Source organism: Papaver somniferum, chromosome 7 (genome assembly GCF_003573695.1).
Source record: "Papaver somniferum cultivar HN1 chromosome 7, ASM357369v1, whole genome shotgun sequence".
Classification (NCBI taxonomy): Eukaryota; Viridiplantae; Streptophyta; class Magnoliopsida; order Ranunculales; family Papaveraceae; genus Papaver; species Papaver somniferum.
The window spans coordinates 197,639,540-197,660,997 of record NC_039364.1 but is presented as its reverse complement, the minus strand read 5'-3'; the positions used below and the strand labels follow the sequence as shown (position 1 = coordinate 197,660,997).

The following is a 21,458-nucleotide window of genomic DNA, read 5'->3' as shown; positions in this document are numbered from 1 at the left end:
ATTTGTTCAACTCAAGAGTCTAAGAAGGAATTGGTGGATGATGCTCTTACTAGGTCTCTTTGGGGCAATAATGGTTGCAAATATATTCACATTCCATCATGTGGAATTAATGGTGCATCTGGAGGAATTATTGTTATGTGGAAAGATGGTGTGGTGGAAATGGAGGATAGTCTTCTAGGGGCCTTCTCTCTCACAATCAAATTCAAGAATGTTGCTGATGGTTTCAGGTGGGCTTTTACTTAAGTTTATGGTGCTTCTGACAATGGTTACTATAAACAGTTTTGGGCTGGGATGAATGATATTCAGATTCTTTTTGATGAGCCTTGGATAGTGGGAGGTGATTTTAATGCTATCTTGTTCCAACCAGAAAGGAACAAACCTGAAGGTTGTCTGGCTTCTAGGAAATTTTTCAAGAAATTTGTTAAACAACATTCCCTCATTGACTTGCCACCGAATGGAGGTAAGTTTACTTGGACTAATTCTCAGCAGCATCCACTTTTGATTAGGTTGGATAGATTCCTTGTTAATGGAGATTTTCAAGATCATTGTCCTTCTTTAATGCAAATGAGACTCAAGAGACCCATTTTTGATCATTGTCCAATTATGATGAATTGTAATTCTGTAATGAAGCCTGTTTCTCCATTCAGATTTGATAATTACTTGTTGTTTCATCCTTCTTTTTTGGATAATATGAAATTGTGGTGGGCTAGTCTAGTTTTTTCTGGTAGACCAAGTTTTGTGTTTGCTAAGAAACTTCAAGGCTTAAAAGTTCTTATTAAAGCTCGGAGGAAATCTTTAGGTGACCTCCAAATTCAGCTGGATTATCTTGAAAAGGAAATAGATGTTATTGATTGTATGGAAGAATTTGTTATTCTCAATACTGATGATATTGTTCAGAGATAGAATGCAAAAGAAAAGCATGTTTCTTTAAATCTAGATAGAAAATGGGGTCAAAGATCTAAAGGTAAGTGGTCTAAAGATGATGAGAGAAATACAAGATATGTTCATCAACTTGCTTCTTATAAATCTAAGCTGAATAACATCAATTGTTTAAGAATAGATGGTGATTTGTCTTATGATAAATCAAAGATATCTGCAGAAGATGTTAACTTTTACTCTAACTTTTTTTCTGAGCAATTCCCTACCTGGCCAAGGTTTGATGAGCTGCAAATGCCATCTATTCCTGTGGAAGACAATATTCAACTTGAAAAGCCTTTTTCTGAAGAGGAAGTCAAGAATGTAATTTGGCATTTTGGAGCTAACAAGGCTCCTGGTCCAGATGGATTTACTATGGAATTTTTCAAGCATACCTGAGAGGTAATTAAGGATGATCTAATGAAGGTGATAAAATAATTTGAGTCAACTTCTTCACTTGACTGGAGATTAAAGTGCACCAACTTGAAGTTGATCCCAAAATGCAGTGGAGCAGTTTCTTTGCATAACTTCGGACCTATTAGTTTAATAGGTGGAGTTTATAAGATCATCTCTAAATTATTAGCTCAGAGAACGAAACATGTCATGCCTTCTATTATTTCTGAATTTCAATGAGCTTTTATCCATGAGAGACAGATAAATGATGGCATCTTGATTGCTTCTGAGCTGATTGACTCAAGAAAAAGAGAGAATAACTTAGGCATTGTTTGCAAGGTGGATTTTGAGAAAGCCTTTGACAACATCAATTGGGTTGTGTAGACATTTCTTTGGAGAGATTTGGTTTTGGTCACCTTTGGAGGAGCTGGATAAAATGGTGTATCTCTTATTCAAGATTTTCTATACTCCTAAATGGTGAAGCTACTTCTTTATTTAAATCTCAGAAAGGGATAAGAAGGGTGACCCCATTTCCCCTTTTCTGCTTATATTAGTAGTTGAAATTCTCTCTTTAATGATTAAGAAAGCTGCTTCTTCTGGGTTGATTTCTGGTTTCAAAATCTCTTCAAATGGAACTTCAGTTCAGCATCTTCAGTTTGTTGATGATCTGATTGTATTGTTGGATGACACTGCTGAACAAGTTTCAATCTGAAGAATATTTTGCTCTCTTTTGAGTTGATTTCAGGTCTCAAAGTTAATTTCAGAAAAAGTATAATTGTTGGAATTGGAGATACACATAATGGTGCTGAGTATGCTAATATCTTTGGTTGCAGCTTATCTCAATGGCCTCTGAATTATCTAGGCATTCCCTTGGGAAGCAACTCAAAGTGTAAAATTATGTGGGAAATTATAATTCAGAAAATTCATCAAAAGCTCTCTACTTGGAAGTGTAGGTATCTTTCTAAGGGACAAAGATTAATAATGGTGAACAATGTTTTATCTAACTTACCAGTTTACTATCTTTCTATGTTTTAAATGCCTACATCTGTCATGAAAGAAATAGAAAAGATTATGAGAGACTTCATTTGGGGTTCTTCAGCAAACTCTAAGAAGAGAAGTTGGGTAAAATGGTCTAGAGATGCTCTATCTAAGAAGAGAGGAGAAATTGGGGTTAAAAAGTTGAAGCTGGTGAACAAGGAACTTCACTGTAGGTGGATATGGAGATATGGCTCTGAAGTTAGAGCTGTTTGGAAACAAATCATTCAACAAAAATTTGGTGGTGAATTGAATGATTTCTTTCCTAAGAACTCAAATTGGCTATTAAAAGTAGCTTATGGGATGGAATCTTAAAGGCTAAAGAGCATGTCTTGCAGAATACTTCCTTGACTGTGAATTCTGGTGACAGAGTTCTTTTTTGGGAAGATAAGTGGAATGGTGATAATCCACTTAAAGATACTTACAAGTCACTTTACAAATTATCAAGAAAGAAGCATGTACCTATTAAGGATTGCATTTCAGATAAAGCAGCTTGGAATTTGGATTTTTCTAGGAACTTAAATGCTGCTGAGCTAGATGATGTTGTTCTTATACTACAGTATTTAGGTGACCTTGCTTCTATTATTGACAGCTGAGTAAGGGGAGATGATCAGATACAATGGATTGCTGAGGGAGGAGAATTCACAGTGAGTAACTGCTATAAATCTTTGGATATGGATGGTTTCCTTATTTTTCCACATAAGCAACTGTGGAATTCAAAGGTTCCAACGAAGGTTTCATTTTTTGTTTGGACCCTTTGCTATGGAGGTGCTCCAACTCTGGATTTTCTCCATAGAACTGGCAGGATAAATAATAGTGATTGTCTTTTCTGCAATGAGTCTCAAGAAACAAACAATCATTTATTCATGTAGTGTTCTGAAACTTTAAAACTTCGGAATTACTTCCTAAACGGTTTTGGCATTGGTTGGGTTTTTTCTGTCTCTGTCAAAGCAACTTTGTGGGAGTGGCCTGCTAAGAAAGGGAATAATATGCACAAGAATCTTTGGGGTTGTTGCCATTTGCAATTTGGTGGAACATTTGGACTGAGCGAAACAACAGATTGTATGGGAATAGAAGAAGAAATGTTAACCAATTAATCATTGCAGTTAAATGCACTATCTTCAGCTGGTGCAGGAGTACTAAGATTTTTGAAAACATTTCTTTGAGCACAATCATTTGTAACTGGGAGGCTATAGTGACTTGATCTCTAAGCCTGACTTTGTTTCTTGTTTGTTGTACTTAGTCATGCCTTTATGACTGAGTATATTTTTTCGAATGAAATTTGCCATTGTCAAAAAAAAAAAAATAACATGTAAAGTTTGATATTGTTTAAATGCCCAAGAATCAAATCGATACTTTTCAAATATCCTGTTTGGTTATGTCACCCAACTTTAATAACCAACTTTTATACTCACATACTAAAATGCTCTTGTATTCATCTTTCGACCGACAAACCTTGTTTATATCCCAAAAATACATATATCTGAAGGTAAAACACCTGCTAACAAGTTCTTCTACAATTCTAGGGATTTTAGAGATGGAAAAGACGGTAGAAATAACAATTCAAACATATGACAACCTTGAAAAGGAATCGACCCCTAAGCTGATTTCCTGAGAGATTCAGATTTATCAATGGCATCGAAGTGAATAAGCTTATGGAATAGAGGTCTACAGAACGCCAGCTTTAGAGAATTCCCTAATGTAGGTGGAACATCGCCTGTTAGAGTATTGTTGCTGATTCTAAGAGAGGCCAAACTTGCGAACTGCGAAGTTCAGTCACAATTCACCCCCTCTATCTCAACAGTCCCTGCAAATACAAACAACTCACAAATCAGAAATCCACCATCCACTACAGAAACCATAAGAAACTCACACAGAATGGAAACATAAACCATTTTTAAGCAATTTGAAGAAAACCCAGAAAAGGAAAACAAGAAGTAACCACCATTGAAAGATTGAAACTTACAAGAAAAGGGCTAATACAAGAAGAAAGGATAAACACACATCAAAAACCCAGAAAATCAAGTAAAGTATAACGATAAAGATGAAAACTGAACCACCTTTATAACAAATGAAACCCTTATTTTTCAACTAAAAGCATTGAATGTGAGATATCTTCACTCAATTAATTGAAACAATAAAACCTATAATATTAGGACTACTATCCATTACACACATAGTATCCTATATTGATTCAATTACATACCCAGACCATCAACCATAATAAAAAAAAACTGTTGCAATCCCTTAAACACCCCATTAGTATTTGTTACTCTCAATTCACCCGTTGCAATCTCTTATAAACCAGTTTCATCTTAGTTAAACATGGGAGAAATCGAATTCAACCCAATCTAAAACAGGATAAAATCATTTTCAACCTAAATTACAGCAGAATGAAACTAGTTTCATCCTATTTTAAACATGGGAGACATCAAATTCAACACAATCTAAAACGGGGATGAAACCAATTGCATCTTAGTTAAAAATGGACGAAACCAAATCCAACCCAAACAGAATGAAACCAATTTCATCCTAGTATATAAATAGGAAAAAACTAAATTCAATCGAATCTGAAATAGGAAGATGTACAAAATATTCATCCGGTAGCAACACATGATGAAACCAGGCTCATCCTGTGGAAATACAAAAGGAAACCAGTTTCATCCAGTAAAAACATAAGATGTATAGCAGATTCAACTAGTATCAACAGATGATGAAACCAGGCTCATCCCGCGGAAACACAAGACGAAACCAGTTTCATCCAGTAATAACACAAGATATTTGAAACAGTCATTCGACATAAACACATGCTGAAACCATGTTTCATCACTGGAAATACATGATAAACCAATCCCATCCATTAGTAAAATATTGCATCAGATTCTAAACCTTAATCTAAACAAATTCAATAAAATGTAAACTAGTATTTATGCAAGTGCATCAAAAAGAAAATTATCAAAATTAGGTTTAGGAAACTTACTCATCTTGTGAAATTTATAGAAAACAAAACCCAATTTCTTTAATTAGCTTCAATCAATCTGAGAAATGAACCTTAATTTAATTAGGGTATTTCAAAAAAAAAAAAAAAAATTATTGATATCCGTGGCGTTTTCGACGATGGTGTTGCTGGAGTTTGTAGTGGTCGGGATAATGAGGGATTCTATATATATTTTTACAGAGAGGGTTTAGATTTGGGTTAATCCATTACTAGAGTTTCTTATTGTTGCTCCAATAGACATTTTAGAACCTTGATGCCTCTGAACGTTGAGAATTAAGTCAGATTTGTAAGTAGGTGGACTTAGGGGCGTCACAATTGCATACACCTGACATTCATAAAAAAACATCTAAGACGCAGCATGGTCATTATGAATTCAAAGTGATTCCCTTTGGGATCACCAATGCACCTGCAAATTTTCAAGCACTCATGAATTTTGCTTTTGGTCATCATCGTAGAAAATTTGTTCTTGTTTTCTTTGATGACATTTTGGTTTATATTCCAAACATTACAGAGCATGTTCATCATCTATCATTAGTGCTTTCATTACTTAGAGAGCGTCCTCTTTTTGCTAAATACTCTAAATGTTGTTTTCCACAATCCTCCTTTGAGTATTTGGGTCATATCATCATAGCTAATGTTCTGGCTGCTGACCCTGAAAAGATTGCTTGCGTGCAGTCATGGCCTGTTCCCACCAAACTTAAACAATTTGGAGGATTTTTGGGTCTTTCCGGTTATTATAGGAAATTTTCCAAAGGATATGGTGCCATTAGTAAGCCTCTGACAGACCTCTTACATAAAAATTCCTTCATTTGGTCACCATTAGCAAGTAATGATTTCATTACACTCAAAAATACCATGCGTACTACACCAGTACTTGGACTTCCTGACTTTTCGAAGTAATTTTTGGTGGAAATTGATGCTTGTTCTAGAGGAGTTGGAGCTGTGATGATGCAAAAAGGAAGACTAATTGCTTTCTACAGCAAACTACTGGGTCCAAAAGCTTTGGGACTTTCTACATCTGAAAATGAAATTTTGGTTGTGGTCAATGTTGTCACTAAGTGGAGATACTACCTCACTGGCCATCATTTCATCATCAACACTTCTGTTAATGAAGTGATCAACAAAGTATCAGATTCTTCATGGAGCGAAATATTACCAACTTATTACAACAAAGATGGCTCATCATCTGCAGATGCTCTCTCTAGATTATCTGTTGATGTCTCTACTTCTAGCTGCAGATCCATAGTTATCTCTACTACTACATGGGCTCAAGACATCATAAAGAGCTATGCAAATGACGTTGTAGCCTATCAGCTGATCCCATAACTATTGGTCAACACTTCTACATCTCCCCATTATACTTACAATGATGGCATTCTCAGGTATAAAGTCAAGGTTTGTGTGGACGCTGCTACAAATTTAAGACAACACATCTTGCATTTTATTCATTTCTCTGCTATTGAATGTCATTCAGGCATACATGGTAGCTATACGAGAGCCAAAAGTTACTTTTATTGGAGAGGATTGAAGCAAGACAACTTATTGTTGATTAGTCACTGTAATACTCGTTAAAGAAACAAAGTGGAACATACCTATTCCCTTGGTCTTTTACAGCCTCTTCCAACACTAGATCGAGCTTCGCATCACATCAGCATGGACTTCATTGAAGGCCTACAGAAATCCAATACCAAGGATGTCATTATGGTAGTGGACAGATTCACCAAACACAGTCACTTTTTGGGGCTCACTTATCATTTTACAACAATTATAGTGGCTCAAGAATTCTTGAATAACATCTCCAAGCTACGTGGCTTACCAGTCTCCGTTGTCTCTGACAAAGATAAAGTTTTCACCAGTACCTTTGGGCAAGAACTCTTCAGGACACTTGGTACACATCTTCTCATGAGTATTGCGTACCATCCTCAGTCATTGGGAGAATGGTGGTACAATACCAACCACCACACTAGCTTGAAGATGTTACCATTTCAAGCTTTTTATGGTTACTTACCATCTCACTTGGCTTTTCGTATGCAACAACTACTTTTGTAGCTTCGGTAAAAGAATATTTGAAGAAAAGAGATGTTGTGATAGATGTTTTGAAGGAGTCTGTTCATAAGGCACAAGAAAGGATAAAGTTGTCTGTTGACAAGATAAATCCTTTGATATTGGTGATTTAGTTTACTTAAAACTACAACCTTACAGTCAGTCTTCTACAACATTACGCAAGAATTTCATATTGTCAACCCGATGGGCCAAGTTGCTTATTGGCTTGACCTTCCACCTAGCTCCAAGATCCATCATGTGTTTCATGTTTCTCAGTTAAAAAAGAAGATTGATGTTGTTGCAACCACCATCCCTACACTACCCTCACTGGATTCTGAAGATGAAATCATTTTGAAGCCACTTGCATCTTTGGATTCCCGATAAATTTTTGGCAATGGCCAAGCAGTTTAACAGCTACCGATTTTCCGGTCTCACACCACTCTTGTTGATGCAACATAGGAGAACTTGGCCCATATCATAGCTCACTTTCCAAAATATCATCCTTGAGGACAATGATATGCTGAAAGGGGAGTATTATTATGGTTATGTGATGTCTCATATCTAGAGTAAGGTGTTAAAATCCTGTTTAAGTGTTATAATTAGTAGTTAATCCTATTTTAATCGTCCAAGTGGTGTAAGTAATGAAGTGCGGTGATACACCCACATGTAGGGAGGAGATGAATACTAGATTCATGCTTCTGTTTTGTAGTTAAAGATTATGAATCAAGTAGCATGCTTCTGTTTTGTAGTTAAAGATTATGGATGAAATAGCAAAGATTCTAGGCAGTACTCTCAGGCTAATTCAATCACTGAGCCAATGCCCGATTTAAACATGCTCGGTACCCTGTCTGGTACTTATATTTGGTACTTCCTCCGTCCGACTTTACTTGCCTAAATTGTGTGTTTTTAGCAAAATTGTACCAAAAACTTGGTATATTTTCCATTAAAATTTCCTAATTATCAAGAAAGAAACAAAAATTAGGATATAAAAATTAATATATTAAATAAACAATTTGGAAGATCGATGCTGTATGTGGGAGTAATTTGAATTTCTTTCAAGTTTTTGCAAAATCCAAATTAGGCAAGTAAACTTGGACGGAGAGAGTACTATCTTTAACCATATATCTAATCCATGCCAAAACTTGGACAAACCCTCTTGAGTCTCTTGACTGATAATGAGACTGGAAACTGCAAAGCCAAGAAATCAAAAATACACTATGATAATAGATAGACCATCAAAAATATACTATGATAATAGATAGAACTATCATATCTAATTACTTCACTGGTCACATTCTATCTCAATAGTAGCTCAAGGAACGCCATTGCCAGACATGAACAGTGAAACTATTGGATACAAAAAAAAAGAACAGAAGCAAGAAATAAATGATAAAGAATTAACACCTGCAAGACAATCAAAAGGAAAAATTCACTACAAGCAAATTAAAATTAACTTCCCCTGAAGAATTGTGATACGACTATACCACTTAAAAAGTATCAAATAGCAAACAGTAACTTAAAAGTACCCAAAACTTAAAAACTGGTAAATTCCTTTCTGCACCCTCCACTTACTATGAACGTGATCTAACTACATTCACGACTAACACTTGTTATCCTCTATACAAGGACTTGGAGGTAGAAGGATGAGGAACTGCGGATGCCCACCAGAGGCAAAAATCAAAGTTGAAATCATCAGCTAAATTTCCCAAAATGCAATCAAGCGTCATACATTGCAACAAGTATTCTGATCCATAGAGTAGTTACAAGCTTCAACAGTTCCTCCTGCAAAAAGAATATTTCAACTTGTTTGAAGAATTCAATTTTTCAAGAACCTAACAACAAAATTCATAGGGTTGAAGCACCGAAAATCATTGTAGCATATATGATAAGATAGTAAGAATGCTTGATAAGTATTTATTAGTGTTCCTGTCACGGTTATATTTTATTAAGAAGGCACCATGCGAGCATACACTCATACTTTCTACCCAATAAATTACAACATAAGTTCTCCCACTTCCACTTGGGGAGATCAACAGGAAACCCTACGATCGCAGCTACGTTCACAAAAGTATTCTATTATCAATCTTAAAGTGAGGCATGGATACCAAATGCTACGGAATAAAAAATATACTCAATGACAGGGTGCAATCGCTAAAAAGTAAAAAATATGTAAAAGGTTCCATTTACTATGATTCAGCCTATTGCCTACATTCTAAAAATAGTAAGGATATCAAAGAAAAAGGATATAACATACGTTCTTAATATCCGTAACTTTTAATGCATATCAAGAATACTACCTCGCAGAACTTTTTTTGCATATGCAAGTTTATGGCACAAACAAATGTTTATGAAGCGAAGTTAACTTATGACGAATTTATGTTGATTACAAATATAACAGTGTTCTTGTTGTTTAGATTTGCTCACATAGCGCTGTGAATGACCAGAACTTTTGCTTAAAGGCGCGCAGAGTGACTATTCCGAGCTTCTTGCTCATCAAATGTAACTTTGGAGAACAATTGTAAGCTGAGCTCAATTAGATTTCATGTGAATTTTAGAGGAAAGAGTAGGAAGCTAAGTTCTGCTTAAATATAAGGAAGGAAAAAATGGCGAAAAAGACATACCAGTTGAGAAAAGAAACTCAGCCTCCCATCTTACAGAAAATCAGTCGCTCATGCCTTGCCCATTATTATTGTCCTCTTCTTCTTCGTCACCTAGCTCAAGACCAGCAAGCATCTGATCTAAAGGCAATGGCCCATCATCATCAGCATCAGTCATCTCCGATGGTTGGTACTCTTTATTGCGATATAAGGATATGTTAAACGTCATCTCTGGGTTTTCTTCCAAATCTTTCAAGAACTCTTCATACTCGGTATTCATTTTCTCCTCATCAAGTTTTCTATTAGAATTATCCACTTCCATGTTCATGGACTTGAGCTTCCAAGAACGAGGTTTGCCACGCTTCTTTAGTCGCTTCTCTTCGTAGCTCTTCTTTATTAGAATCGCATCAGGAATGACAAGACCTTTATATTTGTCAATTTCAATATCATTGCTGTTAGCTCCGTATAGGTCATAACCAAGAGCATAATCACCGGGGTTTAAAAGATGGCCAAGATGGGTTCTTATATTAAAGATCAAGTCATTTTTGCCAAAATCAGAAACACGTGCAACTTGAACGTCTGCTAGTGCATAAGTTGTTCCGCCAACATTGACTTCAGATATCATGGATTCCACGTCCAAAACTATATATTCCACAAGTTGTCGACTTGATAGCAAAGTCTTGAAAGGTATCCTCCAATACTGGTCTGCAACCATGTACGACATCCTCAAAGTAAGGGGATCAAGTAAAGCAATGCTGTCACTTACTTTCGTGCACAGTACAAGTGGACCCAGATTTCCCAAGCTAAGAGCTGTTTTGGGAGGAAGACAAATCAGATCTTCACGGCAAATGGGACAGATTTCAACAGAAAATGTGTATTTATAATTGTAAGTCGAGCTCTTTTCGTCATGGGATACTAGCTGTTTATCATTACGGCTCTTGATTGGACAAACTTTACCGACGAAATCAACAAACTTTAGAGCGTGGCTTCGGTTGCCGAAGAAAAAATCAATACCATGATCCATCTGCTTAATCTTTATTGCACGAAGAGCTGCATCATGCTTGAGGATGAGTTGCTCGAGATAAAAGAAAGTTCTACGGTGCGGCACATGTTGTCTTAACTGAACAGAAGCAATCCACTGATCAGGATTAGCAGCAACCCTTGAACAGGATTCACACAAGTGGTCCTGTACAACATACTCAACAAGGTAAGCTTGCTCTAAAACAACTCCATTAAGTACTTCTTTCTGCACTCTCACTTTAACCTTTATCCTCTTTGAATGTGGTTCTGTCCATATAAACTCAGCATGTATAAGCCTAACCTTGTTCAAATTCTTCAACCTTTTCACACAAAATGTTAAGAGCTCTTTGGATTCTAGCTCGCATTTTATCCAAGTTCGCGGAGGCTGCAAGTAACTGTTGCACTCAGGGCAGTACATGATGATAACACTCTTTTGTAGACCTTCAGTGATGTCAACTTCAGATCTTAAACATTTGACGCACATATTTGCAGCGTTCGGTGCCATCAGGATTCCACATTTGCAACATAAAACAGTCCCAACAGTCTGTTGTATCCTAAACATCCCTGATTCTTCGACCGCCATTTTTAAAGACAGATGAACTGAACAAAGAAACACAAGAAACAAAAAGGTTAGCGCTGAATATGGTGAACTTAACTTGAGTCTCAACCAAAATAGTATCTACAACAAACCATTAGAAAACTCTTGATGCAATAACGCCTATGTTGCTCTAAAAATATAACAAGTAACAACCCAATCCAATGAAATTCTTGTTACTAATGGGTACAATAGCAATTTAGCATATACAACAACATGGCAGTATCGTAGTCCAGGCATGGATATCTTCATCACTTGAACAAACCCTTGACCTAAATCTAGGTGATTATTTTGATTTCTAAATATACCTGTTATATAAAACTAGGTACATCAACTCTATCATAGGTTTCTAGAATAACTAATTGAAATAAGATACAAAATAAACATAGAACCTACAACATCATAAGAATCATGAATCTAATCCAATGATACCATATAACTTCATAATTACAGGATTGAGAAGAGTATAACGACTCAGAACATGAAAATAAACTAGTTTCTAATTCAACTTCTCAAACCACATAATTTTTACAGCTTATATTCCCAAAAGTCTTAAACCTATACAAACAAACCTCAGAGCAGCAACAACATCTAAGGACTCATATTACTCAACGAAAACAATCAGAATAATCAAGAACATGACAAAAATCACAATAAAGCCATGAATATCTTCATAGCTTCAACAAACCCTTAACCTACAAAAACCAAGGACTTTTATGATAATTTTTAAGAAAACTATTGAATCTAACCTAAATTAATCCAATCCAACCATATATTTCATGAATCTGATAAATGAGAAGTATAACATAAAACGAAACCCTAAATCAAAGTGAGAAAAAAAGGAGGATCTCAACATACCTGATCTGCCTCTGCTTGGTGAGGGTGGTGAATGGGGATGGTTTGGTTGCGTGCGGTGTAGAAAGAGAGGTTAATAGAGAGAAGAGAAAGAAGGGTTTAGGCTGCGGCTGGGTTTGTATCAAGCGTTGGATTAACCGAATGAAGTAGGTTATATTCTAGTCGTTGGATTATCATTTGGTATCTTCTTTGAAAAATAAACGAAACAAATTGACAAATGACATCTGGCTCCTTGTACGGTATATCTCCTTGTGCATCACTTCTTCTGTGACTGCCACTATTGGTGAACGCCTCCAATGGCATTCAGTTGAAAGAGTCTCAGCTGGTGTGCTAAAAATCAATTTGGTAATTGATGTTTTATTTTTATTTTATTTTTTATTTTTTTTAGATAACGGCCTTCAAAAAGGCTAATGATCCCCTCAACTGTTGGTAATAACTAAACAGGAGGCACATACCAGTATATAGAGGCATTGTTTGTTTTTGTCCGTTGAGCTAACTCATGGGCTACAAAATTACAAACACGCGGTTGAAAGTTAAAAATACAAGCTACTAATTTAGAAGAAAAGAACTGAATGTCTTTGAAAATAGCATCCGTACGCGAGTCTCCATCAAATTGGCCAGCTGAAAATTGATCGATGACAGTCTTAGCATCACTTTCGACGATGATATGAGTTAACTACTGCTCAAAGGCTTTCTTCAGGACTTCCCAAATAGATCTGGCTTCAGCTTCTTCAGCAGACTTTACTTCAAAAACCAGGGAAGCACAAAAGGAGGCTCTGCTTGAGAAATCCCTCATCACAAAACCTGCACCATTTGCTCCAGAAATGTCATCATAGGCACCATCAGTGTTACATTTTATCCATCCAAATAGAGGGGGGCATCCATTTGTCACAAAGGTTAACATGAGTAGTAGGAGAAACAGTAAGACAGGTTTTCCTAGTTAAAAGCATGGATCTAGCTCTTACTAAGACAACTATATGGGTTTCTTGCATATTTTGGAAGATGAAATTATTCCTACTAGTCCAGAGAGACCACAAGATTGTAATAAAAAGACACTGAGCTTCATCGGGGAGTCTAGACAAAGGATTTATTTTGAAAAAAATGAGTGTTGATGCAAAAACCAAACTCGACTAGCAAAGGGACAGATGACCAAAGCATGCATTATGGATTCTTGGGGATCATTGCACCTAGCATAATCAACACTATGCATAGGCATTCTGTTATGCAAAATGGTTCTGGCAGGAAGAGCATTTCTAGCAGCTTTCCATGTAAAGACTTGGATTTTGTAAGGAACCCTGATTTTCCAAATGCGCATCCAAAGGTTTTTGAAGAAAACTTGCCATTCTTGAGTGCAAAGCTGTCTTAAGAGAATGGTGACAATCTTCTTAACAGAAGCATTATCAAAGTGGTTGTTTAGTTTAGACAAATTCCAGGTTCTGGTATGAGAGTCAATGAAATAAGAAACTTTAATACTAGGATCGGGTGGGACTAAAGGGTTGGGTGTGGCAGTACCCAAGGTTGGGATCCATTTATCACACCAGGGGTCAATAAAATGACCACCCCCAACAATCCAGGATATAAAAGGCTTGATAAGTTCTTTTATAGCATGCAAACACTTTCAAGTCCAAAAGCACTTATTGGTACACTTCGCATTCAAGAAATCAGTTCTAGGAAAATATTTGGCTTTAAGAACAATAGCTAGCATACAAGTAGGATTTTCTAGAATTCTCCAGGCATTCCTATCCAGCATAGCCGGGTTATTTAACTCAGATTTTCTAAAGCCTAAGCCACCTTCAGTCTTAGAGGAACATAGAATGTACCATCCTAAAAGATGCAGTTTCTTGTCTTTAGGATCTAAAGTCTCTCCCCACCAGAATTTACACAGATGGGAATCCATTTGTTTACAAAAATGTAATAAGAAAATCTCCCATTTGAAAAAGGGGGATAGCTTGGCCGATATGTTTAATCAAAGTAGTTCTAGCAACTTGAGACAAGAGCTTATGTAGCCAAATAGAGATTCTGGCATCCACAGCTTGGAGAATACCCATATGGGTTTGAATTTGAGAGGCTTGAAACACAGTAGGAGTGACCAAGAAATTTTTCTCCCAAATATATGCTCTTAATCTCTAGAATGTTATCCAGAAGGGCTTCCCTGTGTTCAGGAATTTTCCTACTAAATGAAATACCAGATTTATCAAAGTTTATTTCTTTCCCAGAGGCCAGGCAGTATTTTTGAAGATAATCTTTGATAACTTGAAAGTTTTGAATAGTAGCTTTAGAAAACAAAAGAGAATCATCAGCAAACAACAAATGTGTCATTTCTGGAGCATCTCTACAAACTTTGATGCCTTCTAAAATTCCTTCTTTTTGAAGGTTTTCAATGTAAGAAGATACAGACTCAGAGCAGATGATGTAGAGATAGGGAGATAGTGGGTCTCCCTGACTTAGGCCTCTTTCTGGTTGAAAATATCCTGTGGGGCTGCCATTGAGAAGGATAGAATAAGAAACTGTAGAAACAGACTGGTTAATGAGTCTGATCCAGTGGTTTGAAAGACCCATTCTAGTCAAGACACTCTCAAGAAAACACCATTCAAGCTTATCATAAGCTTTTGACATATCAAGTTTAATGGCAGTTATGCCTTCAATTTTGTCAAAATGATTGACAGCAAATATAGCCTCATTAGCTAGCAAAATATTATCAGAAATACTCCTCTTAGGAATAAATGCACTTTGATTTTGAGAAATTATGTTATTCATGAAAGGTTTAAGTCTATTAGCAAGAGTTTTTGAAAGAATTTTGTAAATGAAGTTGCAAAGCCCTATTGGTCTATACTGGGATACAAGTTCAGCAAGAGGAACTTTGGCAATGAGAGCAATATTAGTGTGATTAAAAACTTTAGCAATATGCCCTATTCTGAAGCAGGTTTAAGTCATGTCAATGACATCAACACCTACTTCTTTTTTTGAAGGAAAGATGTGTTTGAACAACCCATAATTTATTAAATTACCTCATTAAAATTGAAGTTTGAAGGGATACATAATGGTGGAGAATCACCATTCCAGAAATCGTGATAACAACAATATCAATTACATAGGTAGGAAACAGAAAGAAACAACTAGTACTAAGTTACAGAATTCGTAACATAAAGAAACGAAAAACCGGAATTGTACTAATTTACATTCTGTAGACGAAATTGATATCCTTCGAACGGTTATTAATTCAAACCATTTTGATTCCTGATCCTTTGATTCTTCATCGTTAACATCGTATATGTTAAATGCTTCCATGTAAAAGAAGTAATATGCCCAAAATAATTTCATCACGATCGATCTTGATCTTGTTTGTCGAAGAAGATAATAATCTTCCGTGATATAGTTGATAACAATGCAGCAATACCACCAAAAAACACCAAGATGGCTAATATACAACAAATCCAGATGACATAGAGGAGTCATTAGATCGATCAAAGCAAACTAAAAATAGAAAAAAAATAAAACCCTAAATATAAAATTGTTGGATCAACAATTTTATTTTATCCGATAATATTATAAAAACTAATATAATTAACCTTGATTTGCTTGGCTGATTTGACAGATCAAATCGAATCCGGACAGATCAAGGATTGTGAACGAAAAATTTGGTAGTTTTTACTCTCTGTTTTCTGAGTTTTGGAGAGAAAAGAGGAAAGAGGAGAGAAAAATTTAGTTACAGCAACACCTACTATATATATCCCAATTTTTCTGATAAAAGAAGCCTGTAAAACCATCAGATCTTGGAGCCTCCCCCCCTCCATTTGAAAAACAACATTCTTGATTTCCTCAGCAGTTAGAGGTAAATTCAGAAGAGAGTTATCTTCAGGAGAAAAGTTAATAGGGAGATCAACAAGGATTTCATCTTGAAATTGTTGAGGGTGAGAAGAATACAGATTTTTGAAGTAATTTATAAAAGAGGTTCCAATATTGTCTCTATCAGTTAGAATAGTATTTGTGGAATCCTTTATCCAGCTAATAACATTTCTTTTTCTCCTAAAGAGGGTGACTCTATGAAAATAGGGTGAATTTCTGTCACCTTCCATGAGCCAAACCTCCCCGGACTTATCCTTCCAATATAGTTCCTCTAGGTTGTAGAGATATTCCAGTCTAGCCTTGAGTCTGGAGGTAGTGCTAGTATTAGTAAGATTAGAAATCTGGACCTCTGCCAAATCTTTTCTAATGGTAGATATATTATTTTGAGTATTACCAAAAGAAGTTTTGTTCCAGTCCCTAAGACCTTTTTTGGTATTTAAAAGCTTAGCTTTCAATTTATAGGCAGGAGAACCTACCACATTAACAGGCCAAGAGTTAGCAATGATATCTCTACAAGTAGGATCTTCAATCCACATAGCCATAAAATGGAAAGTCCTGGGCATACAAACTTCCTCATAATTAGAACCAATATGCATGGGGAAGTGATCAGAAGAATCTCTGGGTAGATTATTAACACGCAGTTTGGGGCAAAGGTCCTCAGCAGTTTGGTTTATGAGGCATCTATCTAATCTTTCAAGAACTAAATCATGACCCTGCTACATGTTGGACCAAGTGAATCTAGGACCATAGAAACCAGGATCATGCAAATTGAAAACCGAACAAAAATTCTAAGATTGGAGAAATCAGAGTCATCAACCTCTAACCCACCATTTTTATCTTCTCCTAAAAGAGCATTAAAATCACCTATAAAGAAGACTGGTTCATCTAAGGGAGCATTAGACTGTTGGCATTGTTGTTCCCAAAAAGCATGTCTCAAACTACTATTAGGTTCACCATACATAAAATGGATGTGACAAGTTTTAGAATGAATGATGTCAGTAGAAGTAACATATATTCCCCACATGCTGGATGATATAATGTTGAGTTGAATTTCCTTCTTCCAAGCCAGAACTAGACCACTACTCCGACCAATACTAGAAACATTTAAAGTGCAAGGAAATCCCATGTTTTTTAATTTCCTAGCAGCCAGATATTTGTTCATTTTTGTTTCCGATAAGAAAATGATGTCACGATTGACATTTTTACATAGCAATCTAAGTTCCTTGTTTGCAGTATTTTTACCTAAACCTCTAATGTTCCAAGCTAGCAAGTTAACATTATTGACAGTGAAATGGTTTATGGGGGTAGCTGAAGTATGATCAATTAAAGGGGGTGAAGGGGTAGGATTTACCTGAGCGGTGGAATTAGACCCGCCACCAAGAGAAGCACTGGTAGTATCACCACTTTGAGAAGTATCTTGGGAAGAATTGAGATTATAAGTAGCAGCATTGAGATGAGAATTATTGCGGACACCATTGTTGTTTGGAGAAGTATCAGCAGGTATATTATAGCTCTCATAAGAATCAAGTAAAGGTTGGGTATTGAGAGAACAGTTGGAGAGATTGATAGCAGGTAATTCCCCCATATTGGTAATTGGAGGGCACAATCATAGTCAGGTTCAGTAGTATCATGTTCTTTTGGGATAACCACTAGACTAGCAAGACTTGAATTAGCTCTAGTACGTTTCCTCAAATCAGCCTTGGGATTAATCTTCCTTTTGAGATTGGATAGAGCATTGAGATTGGATAGAGCATCATGCTCAGCGGAGTTAAGAGCTCCTCTGGTGATCATAGGATTGGGACTAGGGACAGTAGCAGTTTTGAATCTCCTTGAAGAGTTTGATGTTCGAATCGGTCGATTAATAACCGGTTCAGAACCAGTGATTGATGCTTCAACAGTAACATTCTGAGTAGTAACCTGTTTGTAAATGATTGGTAACCCGTTGTTTTGCTGAGTCGAGTGTTGCTGAATCGGGCCAACATCAAGAATCTTCAGATCGGTTGACAAAAGGTCCCATCTGAAACATATTTGATAAGCCTTTTTGGGTAGTATTTTCCATCTTCTGATTATTATCCTTAGATTTTCCTTTGTTGCATATGAGAGCTGCAGTATACTCAACTTGAGTATCTGGCACAATCTCCGTCTGTTGCATGATAATATCATCAATTGTTGTAGAGGTAGAAACAACTTGTTTTTTTACTGGTGGTGATGGAATCATAAGCCTTGAGACATCAGGGAGAACATATTTGCTATTAGAGGAAGCAACTTCCTTGATGGCTTTCTGTTTCAACTTCCAAGCTGGGCAGTTAACATCCTTATGATCAAGAACACGACATGAAGTGCAGAAATATCTTGGAAATTTCATGTATCTACACTCAATGAGAAAGGGATGCCTGCTGGTAAAGATTTTTGCACTGGAATCCTGACACACACCTTGACATTCTTCTTTAAGGGATTATTTCCAAAAGGGTCTCAAGCTTCAATGACTTCTCTCATCTTAAAAGTAAGCTTCTTAAGATCTTCAAATTCAATACATTCTTTTGGAATATTACACAGAATGAACCACATTAGTTCTTCAGTGAAAGATGTAGTTGGTAATTTGCTGGCCATCCCTCTGTTGGGACAACTTTTAGCACCATTAGATACCCACAGACAAACCAAGGCATCTGTGAGTTGATTCTATTGAAATCATCTTCAGCTAAGAAGCGTATAAGAACTTTGTTGCGCAATCCACTAAAGGTTGTGACAGTGGGAGTTAATCTAGAGGCCATTGGTTACAGATGTACGTAGTAGCGGATTGAGGAGGTAGGAACAAGAGTTTCACGGCATAAATATCCTACCATACACCACTTCCAATTACTATCAGACTCGGCTATAATGACCGTTTTGTCAATGAAAACTGGATCAGAAAGTGTAGATGGTAATGTTAATTTTTCAGCCATTTGGGTAGACAAGTTTTGAATTTCTTGGTTTATTTTCTGAGAGTTATCAGATAGATTTGAAGGATCCATTTGATAAGTAAGATGGATACATATGAATATGGATTGGTAGAGGTGAGAGACACAAAAAAAAACATATAAAATGAAGGTGTATAGAAAGGAATCTCTTCTTGGTACTATCGTGGTAAAGATCACGGGCTGTATGGATGGAGAAAAGGAAGTGGGTTCTTATTTTTTTATGGCTTTGATCCTTAAAAAAGGAATGAGAAAACAGATGAATTTTTTTTTGATATAATGCTCAGGAGAAATTTGGTGTAAAGTAGTTGTACTGCTACTTCCTCTTTGGAGACACGCTTCACCATATGACTTGTCCCTGTCTTTTCCATATTTTATATGTAATAGCAGAGCTGGGATATTTGTATACACGTGAGGTATATGATAAGAGAGCCAAGTATGGACAAATACAATGATCCTTTGCAAACTTTCCAGAGATATATGTAGTTGGTACGTAAGCATGATGAGATTAGAGGATGGTGAATCATAAATGAGTTTGCATTTTTTTTTAGATAGACATAAGTAAGATGGTATAAGCTACCAAAGGTAATAATGATATTGACAATACAAAATGGATGGTGGGGATTGAAGCAGTAAAAATAGAGGGAACTGGTATATGGTGGTTTATGGTTTTGATTGGCAATTTTCCTTTTGGTAGTGGATGTAGGTTTGATGGCTAAACTGGTTATGGGGATAACCCATCTGGCAGACATGCTCCAAACCGCAATGGTGCCTCTCAACCAATGTTGCATTTTTCTAATCTGCATAAAATACAAGATTTCAATTAGACCCCAAATATTTTATGAAAGTTAGATGACCTACCAATACTCCTCTTGATGGAAGTTCCATAGGGAGTTAAGGCTAATGAGGCAGATAGGCCTTGAAAATAGAGTTTTATAGGGTAATTATGATATTGAAATTGAAGGGAATATGCATGGCTTTCAAGGGACGTGACTAACCAAGTGACATGACTGTTAACCAAGAGCCATAAATGGCGGTTAATAGGCAAATTGTCATATTTAAAAGGGGGGTTTTGGATGAAATTAACACAACCATTAGCAAACTTACCAGAAGAGGAAAAGTTTAGGGATATTTGAGAAAGAGATGGCCAGTTCCAGTGACCCCATTCCGGTAGTTCCTGCCATTTCCGATGAGTACAAACTATCCAAAGATCATGCATTCTTGCTAGGTTTAGAAGAATTAATGAAGTTGATGGATGAGGTTCAGGGAGAGATAACCGGACGTGCAGGGGAAGCGGCTCAACGCCAGAGAGAGGAAGAAGAGATAAAAAGAAGAGAAGATGAAGAAATTGAATCTCTTTTTGCTGCTTGGAAGCCAAAGCATTTTGCAAGGGTTGATCGGAAAGAAGAGGAGAGATCTCTGAAGCGCCAGAAAGGTCCAAAGTATAACAGTGCAACTGAGAGTGATTCCAAGGAGGGTTCTGATAGTGGGTTTGAGTGTCCGGTGGAGGAAGTAAATACCAATGAAGAAGACTCTGACGTAGTACAGGACAAGAAGAGGATGGGGAGGTATTTGGACTGGAAGCTGCGTAGACGGTTTGACCATGAGAGGGTCAATCCAAAGATCTTTGTCAGGACCATGCGTGAAGGAGAACCCAGCGATGATGAGAGAGTTCCTTCAAGAATCTTCCCCAGAACCATGCATGTACAAGAATCCAGTGATGATGATGAAGAGCTTCGGGATGCTGCCAGAAGTGAAAATGATGATGAAGAAGATAGTGATGAGGAGAGCATATCATCTGATGGTGATACTTCCCCTGCTTCATCAGGCAGTAGCTACAGTGCACAATACGATGAGGATGAAGATTCGAGTTACGATGGGGAGGATTTTTAGAGTTCTCTTTTGGAGTATCGAGAATAGCCAATTTTTCAGACTTTGAGAAGAGTTTGAAAATGATCAACAAATTTTTCCCAAAATAGCTTTCGCGATGCTTACTCATGGTCTTCTGTATTCTGTTGTTGATGCTGGTAAAAAGGTTCTTAGTATTTTTCTATTTTTCGGTCGGCTTTTGTTGCATTAGTTTGTGTGTCTAGATGTCGATAATTGATGTTACTGTTGGGATTTGTAAGGTAAGTGGAAAGAGTGTTTGAGAGGCAAACTCAGTAGCAATTGTAGGATGGGTTTGATGATGGTGATGTTGATAGTGG

The 21,458-nt window shown here is 36.6% G+C and overlaps 3 protein-coding genes across 3 annotated transcripts; 2 read left to right on the top strand and 1 right to left on the bottom strand.

Moving 5' to 3' along the window:
- Nucleotides 1-291: 291 nt before the first annotated feature.
- LOC113295777 lies at nt 292-2,020 on the top strand. Its single transcript, XM_026544102.1, has 3 exons — nt 292-853; nt 938-1,273; nt 1,815-2,020. The coding sequence occupies exons 1-3, from the start codon at nt 292-294 to the stop codon at nt 2,018-2,020; spliced, it is 1,104 nt and encodes a 367-aa protein (XP_026399887.1).
- A 6,753-nt stretch (nt 2,021-8,773) lies between these two features.
- LOC113299342 (60S ribosomal export protein NMD3-like) lies at nt 8,774-12,582 on the bottom strand. The gene is made up of 3 exons (XM_026548358.1): nt 12,455-12,582; nt 10,006-11,601; nt 8,774-9,166 (listed from the first exon to the last, which is right to left on the bottom strand). Exon 2 carries the CDS (start codon nt 11,582-11,584, stop codon nt 10,046-10,048), a length of 1,539 nt encoding a protein of 512 aa, XP_026404143.1. The 5' UTR covers nt 11,585-11,601; nt 12,455-12,582; the 3' UTR covers nt 8,774-9,166; nt 10,006-10,045.
- A 7,812-nt stretch (nt 12,583-20,394) lies between these two features.
- On the top strand, nt 20,395-21,144 carry LOC113295776 (sarcoplasmic reticulum histidine-rich calcium-binding protein-like). Its single transcript, XM_026544101.1, has one exon. It carries the CDS (start codon nt 20,395-20,397, stop codon nt 21,142-21,144), a length of 750 nt encoding a protein of 249 aa, XP_026399886.1.
- The last annotated feature ends 314 nt before the right edge of the window (nt 21,145-21,458 follow it).